This window comes from Mus pahari, chromosome X (genome assembly GCF_900095145.1).
Source record: "Mus pahari chromosome X, PAHARI_EIJ_v1.1, whole genome shotgun sequence".
Classification (NCBI taxonomy): domain Eukaryota; kingdom Metazoa; phylum Chordata; class Mammalia; order Rodentia; family Muridae; genus Mus; species Mus pahari.
Window position 1 is genome coordinate 70,276,133 of NC_034613.1, and position 10,562 is coordinate 70,286,694.

The 10,562-nt window shown below is 36.7% G+C and overlaps 1 protein-coding gene across 5 annotated transcripts in view; it reads left to right on the forward strand.

The window, feature by feature from the left end:
- The first annotated feature begins 6,852 nt into the window (after positions 1-6,852).
- Dmd (dystrophin) overlaps positions 6,853-10,562 on the forward strand; it is a 2,621,826-nt gene continuing 2,618,116 nt past the window's right edge. For 3 of the 5 annotated variants that reach the window (XM_029534037.1, XM_029534038.1, XM_029534040.1), the window contains exon 1: positions 6,854-7,069. In XM_029534037.1, coding sequence (XP_029389897.1) covers positions 6,988-7,069 — 82 coding nt within the window. In that variant the 5' untranslated portion in view covers positions 6,854-6,987. Of the gene's footprint in view, positions 7,070-10,562 lie in introns of all 5 variants that reach the window. The other 2 variants (XM_029534042.1, XM_029534043.1) reach the window with 1 other exon arrangement.

The following is a 10,562-nucleotide window of genomic DNA, read 5'->3' on the forward strand; positions in this document are numbered from 1 at the left end:
ATGTGTCCCCTCTGCAGTTTACAAACTCGTCTGCACAGACTAGCCACTGAGGGACCCTGGACACAATATGACTCTCTCACCTGCTCTGGCAGACAGAGCCCTCAGAGGTGGCCACCTTTCCTCTGGCGGGTAAGGTTCCCAAATGTTCTGGAGCCCAAAACAGGGTCTGTCCCAGATGCTAGGTTGCTTCTGTCTGTCCCAAAGCTGTGTAGCTTCTGCAGTTCACACTCTCACCAGTGCAGACTGTGGCATAGGTGAACCAGAGCAAAGCACCCTTACCTGCTCAGGCAGTGAGAGCCCTCCAGGGCAGACACCTCTCCTCTGGTGGGGAAGGTGCCCGTATGTCTAGCGCCAGAAACAGGGTCCGTCTTAGAAGCTGTGTTGCTTCTGCAGTCTGCCCTCTCCCGGGCAACACACTGGAGCAAAGATGGCTCTCTTACCAGCTCAGGCAGTGAGAACCCTCCCGGGCGGACACCCCTTCTCTGGTGGGAAAGGTACAGGATCCTACTTAGTCTTCTTAACAAGGAAAGCTTCTACCCCTGACTCTCACATGTCTGTGGGCCTTTAGGCCTGATCTTCCCTGTCAGCGTGATCTGTGCCTCCTTCCTCTCTCCCAGTTCTCAAGATAGTTTATTATGTAGTAAAATACTGCTATGAATTTCAAAATTTAATTTACTCATCAAATATATGAGTAATGATGAAATAATTTGAGAGTAATTTATAATACTGTTTATAATGAATACACATCTAGTTATTGTTTCTATGGACTACCAAAAGTGTAATATTATACACATGATTGTACCTTAAGAAAAGTTACATCAAGAAAGGGATACTATATAAGTCCAAAATTATACATGAGATATTATAACTCAGCATGTATCTTTTAGAACTACATGCGTATATTTTGATTTGTGACCAAGTGGTCAATCTATACATGATACAAAACTCAGTATATTTAATGTGTCCCCGAAATTGAAGTAATTCAAACTCAGATATTATATTCTATATACCTACAGGCAACTAAATCAATTCAATTATTTTACATACATAGATGTCCAACCATTACAATTTTCCCAAAAATTTAGCCTCACTTGCCAAATCAGAATTCTTTTCATAGCATCAATTATATAAGATTCCTCTGGTTTGAGGTGAAGGAGAGGTCAAACAGCTCTATATCTCTCTATGACCTGCTAAATAAGTTTTATGATCTCAAATTCTTGACTAGGGGTTTGTTACAATTATAGCACTGTTGGTAGTTTTCAGTGCAACATTTAAATTTTGGATTTAATGTCACTAAAAGGAAGAAATGTGGAAAATGGGGAAAAGTATTAGTTGTAGAGTGGGGAAAGAGGATAATAAATGAGGAGGAGTTGCATAAAACACTTTTTAAAAAAGATATAGGAATCATTATTTTATATTTACCTAAAATTACATGTAAGTGTGAATACCTGCATATGAGTATGCATGTGTGCTTGTGTACCACCCACCTATTTGTGTGTGTCTGTGTATATATGCTCTTTAAATGAATTACCACCAGTTGGGGTGACCAATCCTTCTTCCAAAGGTATAGACTATCTACCTAAAACCTCAGTAACCAAACATGAGAATTACCACCTGCAGTTGTTGGTCGGTGGGCTCACAAAACTGTATAAATTATTGCTGCCTTTCTTCATTGCTTCCCAGAAGGAAGTTAAAGGTAAGTCTTTATTACTGAAGACACTGTGCACTTTGGACACAGATCTGGGAAGAATTGAGCTTGATATGACCCAAAGAGTCCTCCGTGAGGAATAGTTTTCAGAAATCTATAAGTTGTTCTGCAAGCATGCAAGAGAGGGAAAAGTGAATCGTCTATCCTAACTCTAATGCATGTAAGCCACAATAACCACCAGCATTGCAAATATCCCTAGTGGTACAATAATGAATGGCACTCACCTCTTGGCAGCAACCAAACATTGTCTAGTTGAGCTTAAACCCATTCAATAGGTTTGAAATCATGCCCAGTACTAGAAAATTAGGTAACTACCCTGGGCTAATGTGGTCACAGATCTTAGAAAAGAAACCTATTACTTATTTCCTAAAACAGTTTCTGACTGCATTCTGAATACTTATCTTTATACCCACAAAAAAGTATATCTCTTATCTTTCATCAAAGAATCTTAAAAACAACAGATATAGCTAATCACAGAAGAATATAGCTAGTCAAAATGCAAAGAAAAAGGAACCGAGGAGTACCCATCTCTATTTGATACATCGATAGTAAATCTACCAAACCTAAGACTCAGTGAACATTAAGTAAGAGAGGATAGAAAAATTGACAAGTATCAGAGGAATAGGAATTCTGCTTCAAGAGGCACAGGGAAGTTGCATCTTAATACTATGTCTGTTTACCTAAGGCCTAAACAACATCAACAGAGACTAACTTGTCAACATAAATAGGGTAAATCACATGAAACCTCAACTCTGAAATTAACAACTATTGTGAGATGGAGAATTAATTTTCCCCAGAGATAACTCCCCCTAAATGCTTATTCAATTATAAGTCAGTTCTAAAATTATGCATATAAATGACACTGAATAGGCTTAGCAACATTAGCTACACACAAGTGCTATTTATGCATATTTATTCACACACATATGTATGTTACATGAATAATTAAATAATTAGATGTCATGAACGTAAAGTATGGGAGAACTCAAACTAGTGCATGGGAGTGTTTCTGAGGACATAGAGTTATGGGTTTGGGGCAGGTTTTGTTGTGGTGTGGAACTTGGACCATCAGTGCCACTCCTATAACTTCTGCAGTATCTTCATATTTTCTGACTACAGAATCTGGTTCTGGTGAGATACCTCCCTCTACCTCTGGCATATGCATTTTCAGCACTGCATGTTGCAATATATAAGTATGGAAAGAAAAGGTTAAGGATTAGAGGGCTCATCATCAGGGGTACCCTGGGTCTCAGACTGAACTAGGGATGGAATGTTGGGTTAGTGGGAACCTTCAAGTTGCCCAGGGAAGGTAGGCTATATACATCACCACCTTTGTTGTTGGAGCCCTCTAAACTCTCTTCATTCTCAGGAAGATCAGGGAGTGGGCAGTGGTGAATTGGGTGAGCACTCATACTCTTGCCCTCAGGGATTGTGATACATCAATGAACAAAAGATAGAGCATAATGGTGTGGTCTCACTGCACTGGGCCAGGAAGACACAGTGGTCAAACAGCTTGATCATATATGTATTGGATTTAGGAGGACTCCTCTTCAACCAGCCCATCATCCATCTTCCTACTTTTCCTTTTAGTGGGAAGAGGGCAGATAGCATTTTTGTCAGAGGAAGCTATGGAGTGATTAATGTAGGTACCTGAGGAGGTTTTCCTATCTTCCTCAACCAGACATTCATTGTCCATATAACTCTTCTCCAATAGACCCTGAAGGACAGCATCCAGATAGTTGTAGGTTTTAGGCATGTTCATCTCTTATTGTCTGATTCATCATCTCTTTGTCTGACTAACTGGATCAGAAAAACTTAGAGGATGTCAGGTTCAGAAGCCGAGGAGGAAGGTAGAAAGGAAAGGGTCAAAGGTAGTGCTGGGTATCACTAATCATAGGGGCTGATTACAAATAACTAAATACTTTTAAATACTTGAATAAATTACTTATTACCCAATTACAATAGGTGTTGTAAATCTGTAAATGTTATCAGATGAGATTTTTCACAAATTTTAGATATGCAGCCTTGCCTGTGTTGACTGAGTAGTTATTTAGTTATTGGGGAGTTGCTGAGATTAATTTATAAGACATCTCTTTTCCAAACTCCATAATATCAAATCAAAGGTCAGTCTAATGTGTAACATAAAGATATACATTAGTTTCCTTGTAAAACCTTAAGTTTAAATTATTAATTTTGGGAGCCCCAAATGAGCAAAGAAACTAGTGTTTATTCCTGAACACAGAAACTACCCATTGGAGAAGTGTAGTCTTCTTCCTCTTCTAGACCCCTCAGATTGAAATCATGGGTTGCAAACAGGATTGCTAAAATCAATTTTATTACAATACTCCCTTTAGGGGTAATAATCTTGAGCACCAAGTAACATGATAGCCGTTCAGATGGTTAGGGAAAAAAAAGTCTCCAATTTCAGCTTTAGCTTTACTAAGAGTAGATGCTCAATACCAAAACAGTATTTCCTTTTACCCTAGAGCTCACCCAGCCTGAGGACACACACAAAGAGAATGCCTAAATTTAGACCATTCTAGTAGTCAAAAATTTGACAACCCTGAAAAATAAGTGTAGAAAGAATAAGAAAATGCTGTGATTTAAATTACCTTTGATTGTGTTGAAATGTTTCTTAGAAAATTTGCAGAGCCTGTGATGGTAATCTAAAAATATAGGCTATATTTCTAGTCTCCTAGGGAAAAATGCTTTCTCTGCATCCCTAAAATACATATATTTTCAACTTTGTTTTCTACATTATCTCCAAAAAAAACTAACAAATAGCCCTGTTGATTCATGAACATTCTTCCATGCAATCAATGGATATCTCTATATAAATTGATGACAGTACTTAAAAAATGTCTCAAAACAAACAAACAAACAAACAAACAAACAAAAAATGTACATCAAAATTGCTGTTCCTCTTTTTTGCTAAAGGAAACGACATGGAAGTTCATGAGAGTCATAGATTTAATTTAATGTATTTCAGAAATTCTAGAGAAAATGTTTTGTTCAGAATTAACATGGTGTTTTGGTTAATTATATAATGTTCATATTCAAGTCAGATACTGTATGATATAAATTGCTTCAGCTACTAATCTCAAATTCTTTGATGTGATATTGTTTAAAGGTCTTTTTTCTTCCTAGTTGAAAATGCATTCTGTGCTAAGTTCTCCAGGTGTTCATGGAAAATGTTTGCTCAGAAAAATGAACAATATTTAAAATTTCTATGGACCATTCAAGAAGTTATCAGGATATAACTGGCTCATTGGCAGAGAAGTAGTTTTATAACCTCCCTAACCTTAAAGGTTTTTGAACAGGAATTATTAGGGAGTTAGTTGATCTTTTATATTTGTTGAAATAAATAGATCAGTGTGAACTCAGAATAAGAGAGATTGTAGGAGTTTCTTTTCCTCTCCTTGATCATTTGTACCAGCCAGTTTTCAGGCAGATTTCAAACTAACTTTGAAGATGATTTTAATAGAATAAAATAATGAGCAATATTTCCAACCACCTAGTCTCTAAGCCTTTAGAAGTCTAGGCAGTTCAGAGGCTCACAAAAGTCTTGACTCACTTTTAAAATATGTTTCCTTTTGTGTAGCCATAGATATGCTATAGTCGAGTATCCAAATAGTATAGACATTTTACATATATCTTAACTTTTTACATACTATATTTATCTATACTTTCATTGTTTTATTAAACATTCCACAAATATTTTAAGTGCATTTACATGCAACTTTAACCTGTGCTTATGTTAGTAGAATTTTGCACAGATTGTTCTGATTAGATTAGCTTAATAATATGCAATCTAATATATCAGAATTTTTTGTTTAAATTTATTGTACTAGTGATTGAACCTAAGGGCTCTCAAATGCTGGGAAGCATTGTACCACTGTTTTATTTTGAGACAAATTCTAAGTTGCCCAAATGGCTCCTGAACTCTGTAGCACAGACAGCCTTTGAAATTCCTTTTGTCCTAATATCAGTCTTCCCCCAAATGCCCAAGTACTTAAGATTAAAGGACTAAACTACCAGGCCTGCTTGCCTATGATTCCTCTTATTTCTGAGAATATACTGAGTTTAGCTGTAACTATTAATGTTTTGTTTAAGTATCCACTGAAATCAAAAGGGACAACACAAGGAGCTCTGAAAACTTATTTGTAATCTAAGGCACTATTATGGGGATCGCTGCCCATTGAAATCACCTTGCATCTTGTGCAAATCCTGATGCCCAGGTAAGAGGCCCGGACTACTGTGTGGAACAGTGTAAACTTCCCCAGATTACCCAAAATGTGTTGCAATCTTAATGAAAATAAAGAGGACAAGAAAATCTTCAGTTGTTTCTGACTCCCTTGCCAAGCATCTCATGTAAAGTTCTCATCAATAGACGATATATAGGAATAGGGTCACAGGAATGAAGATGAGAGTTTATGGTAAGTTGTTTGTGTCAGGTGAGGGTAGAAAAGAATTAGGATACTAACCAAAGAAGAGTCACTTTTGAAATTTTTAGAAAGTAAAATCATATGAGCTGTTTATAGTCCAATCTAATTCTAGAATCAGTAGTGGGAGGAAGTGATGGAGGAGGCAGTCAGAGTGAATATACACACTGAAGGAAGAGTGTGTAGCTTTGGTGAAATCGTGTAAGAATATTAATTACCCTCAGCCCAGTTTATCTATGCCTGGCCAATGCACTGAGGTCAGTATAAGAAATGGGGTAAACACATGTGAATGACCCAGATAGTGAAAGCGAGTGACTCCTCTCCCCAGTGCAGTCATCTTAGTGGCAATGTTAAATCATTCATGGCCTCATGTGCTGCTTTTGGCAAGCAGCTTCCTAATTGCTCCTGTTTTTGCATTGATTCTGCGCAGCGGTGGAAAAGCAAGTCTCCAACTTGCTTGTGGATTTATTGACCACCAGGTCCCTCCTCAGCTTTCACCTTCCAGGCCTCACTCTCTCTATTTTAGATCCAGGAGGTGGGGAAAGCACCTGTTTCCTCCTCTCTAAGGATGGGCTGGGCATTTTGACAGAGCCCTCTTTCAACCAACCCACGCCAAGGTGTCTGTGTTTCTGTGTTTTCCAACCGAACTCCCTGCTCCTCCTGCATCCCTATATCTGTGGCTGAGGGCTTGGGGAGGAGGGAAATCCTCCCTCAGATGGACAAACGAACCAGATTCCCAGCAAGCTACCTTCTGAGAGCGCCCAGCAGACCACAGGAACCCACCCTCCTTCAAAGTTTGGGGCGGGGGGGGAATTCCGGGACACTTAATGTGTGGATATGGCTCAGCCAAGAGGTCTGGAAGAGACCCAGGACGATGCTGCGGGGGACAGATTCACCAACGTCATCAAGAGCCGCGCTGGTAGGACCCCTGCTGTCTTGCTTTCTAATGTGGGGGCTATACATGATTCTTTGCTACTTTCCACAAAGGCTGTGCCCTGGAAGTTGGCACATGGTAGAGGAAAGTTGTGTAGAGCGGAGTGGGGACAGTCATAGTGCCCTCGCTGGAGGAGAGGGCGGAGAATTCAGCAGGGCGCATCTGAAGGAGGAGGGAGTGCTGCTCTCCAGGGAAAACAGAAAACAAGTTTTCTTTGTGGGCTAAGTACATTTCAGGAGGGGTTGGTTTCTTCCGGCTTTTCATAATGTATTTAATCGAAGGAAGACACCAGATATCGATTTTGATATGAGATGGTAACTTGTTTAAAACATTTAACAGCAAAGGATGACTAGATTGATTTTAAAGAAACATAGCTAGAGCGTTAGCGAAGGGAGAGATGCTAAGTTGTGAGAAGAAGATGTCTAGTCTGTGCAAGGGAGTGTGGAGCTAATTCCAGAATGAAGTCCCCCCCCCCCCTATTTTTAGCTGTGCTGAAGGAAAATGTCAGAGGGGTAAGTAAGTCTGGAGCAGAGCACTGTGCACTGAAAAGCAGCAAAATAAAGCAGCACAATGAAAAGGCTCAAAGCTTTCCATGCCCCTTCCCTTGCAGAGAAGTTTATTTCATTTGTCATAAATCTTGGGGTACTTGAGAGACTGGCCTAATATGCAAGCACTGTAAAACAGGGTAGATCTTTAAAGCTGTAAATACAAGCATCTGTTAAGCTCTCCTTAAGCATGAAGTTTCACCTGCTGGGATCCTTCCTATTGCCCTTGAAAACATACCAAATAGCAAGCAACAAAATAACAACAACAAAAACCAAACAAACAAACAACAAACCACATTTCTTTGCCTATATTTCTGGAGAAGGAAAAAGGCAGAACTGTGAATCACTGTGCCTGCTATTGTTGGTTTCTGGGGTAGAGTTAAAGGAAAAAATTACAGGGGAAAATAACAAAAATGAATAAGAAGTATGTGATTTAATGAAATACTACAGAGCAACAAAGTTGAGAAGAGGAAAATAACTTTAGTTTTAATTCCAAGCGGTGCCTTTTGGTGATGGTGCCTATATGTCATAAAACAATACTCACAGTATTATTTAGAATTTGAAACCACACTAACCTTTTACCCTACCTTATTTATAGTACTAGGTTTTAAAAAACTGACACATTTTCTTAATTACAGTCCCATTAGCATATAGCACCTGAGAAAATAGGGTCAATTAAATACTCTAAAATAATAGAATGAAATGTATCAAGTAGTGTCATGAACTACTTTAAAAGTTACTCAAATTTTATTGGACAATAAACATGAACATATAATTATCTGAAATATGGAGAAAATGCCTATATAAATTAGCTATAGACATTTATTGTAATAAGTAAGTATATTTATTAACCCTACAAGTTAATCATATTTACCATTGTGGCGCTTTTAAATTTGTCAGTGCATAGAAGGTAAAAGAAGATTCTTCAAAAATATATTCTTAGGCTAGATGTAAATTTTGTGTTCGGGAAATAGGTATCTTGTTCTTCATTCATAAAGAAAGTTCGGTGTACCTTTATGCAAATTTGGATCACATATTTGGGACTACTGTTGAATAACTTTGCAACTGAAATGGTTGAAATTTTTACTTTCTTTAATGGGATGGAAACAGAATTGAAGCTTTTATTTGATATAAAATGTCTTTAGGATCAGTGATAGGTCCAAAATGTTGTCTGCTTTTGAAACTAGGCTTTGATCTTTTCCATAAAACCATTCTATGAAGGGTTTAGGAGTCTCTAATGAAAATAGAAGTACTTACTAGAAATATGTTTGGTTTTGAGTCCTTACACAATCAGGAATTTATGTTTTTCTATGTCTTATTTTGTTTTGTTAAGAAGCATAAGGAGTGGCTATTACTAATAAATTATTTTTCTAGCCATTTACAGCATGACAAAATATAGAAAGTGGTTGAGCACTGATAAAAGAAAGCAAAACTAATTATGTGTCCTTAAGCTTACAGTACAATATTCCCTGCTTTTCTTCTTTGCTTCCTTCCTTTTGTCCTTCATTCATTTATATTTTAGGTTGTTTCTGGATATAGAAAATGGCAAGGGAATTTTTTATAAGAAAACAAATACATTTTATGTACAGAACTGTTATGTTTCAATGTTATTCTCGGTAATTGTTTCTAATAAATAAGTGGTCATCTTTAAATGACTTGTAACCTGGGAATTGTACAATACATTTATAATAGAACCATGAGATTAATGTTATTTCATGGTCTTCGTTTATTTGATGTAAATCAAAATGTGGAATATTGATTGTAATTTCTTCCATTACATGTACATATGCTTTAGTTATTTTATCATATATTTGTGGCTTTAAGTTATCATTTACATACATGACTACAATACACATAATGTGAACACTGATCATGAGAAGTCTGCTGGGAAAAATGAGTGTGCCAATATAGAAGTTTGATTCCTTCAGAAATAAATTTCAGGTATCTTACATGTAAAATGTTAACATTTAAAAGCATCTGAGTATAGTGCATTTGCATTCCTTATGTCTTATATGAATACTCTGCTAAGTATAGGATCTTGATAACTTATTGATTTGGCATGTTTTCCATTTTATAGAAATACTGCTGTGTAACATAAACAGCCCTGTGCTAACAATCTTTTATAAAGCAAGTTGTAAACTTAACTGGCCCAGATTCCACTTAACATAATTTTCTGCTTTATATTTATTTGCTATCTCTTGTCTCATACTATATGTTATATTTCTATAGTACAATAATAGTAATATATGAGTAACTGAGTAAAGTATACCTGTGAGATTGCATCATGAAAGACTTTTAGCCTGTTGGACATTGAAATAATTTCAGGTATTTTAATCAGAGGAGTTTTCAGTAGCTACTCTTTAGTGGAGAAGTTTCTGGTGATAAATTTTACATTGATAAGCTTCCACTTTATTCCACATTTCAAATGTAGAAAATTGTTACATCAAAATTCAATAAATTTTATTTTGTCCATAATGATTATAAGAGAATAATTTAAGAATAAGATACAGAGATAAAATTATTCCCAAACATCCTGGATATTTATACTAGGATTTAAGAACAAAAACAAAAGGAAGTTTAAAATATTTTCAGTTGGAACTAATTCAGTTAAATTACACCCCTACAGTATTACACCACTAACAGCTATATGCTTTCAGAATGAACAAATCATCAAATTAGCCAAGATACTTGGAATTTTGCAAGATGAAAAATGACAAGAAATACAAATCCATTTTGATTATTCTTTCATAAGTTCTACTTATTTGATTTCTTTTTCTTTCTTTCCTTTTTTTTTGTTTTTTTTTGTTTTGTTTTGTTTTTTTTTGTTTTGTTTTGTTTTTGTTTTTCGAGTCAGGGTTTCTCTGTATAGCTCTGGCTGTCCTGGAACTCACTTTGTAGACCAGGCTGGCCTCAAACTCAGAAATCCGCCTGCC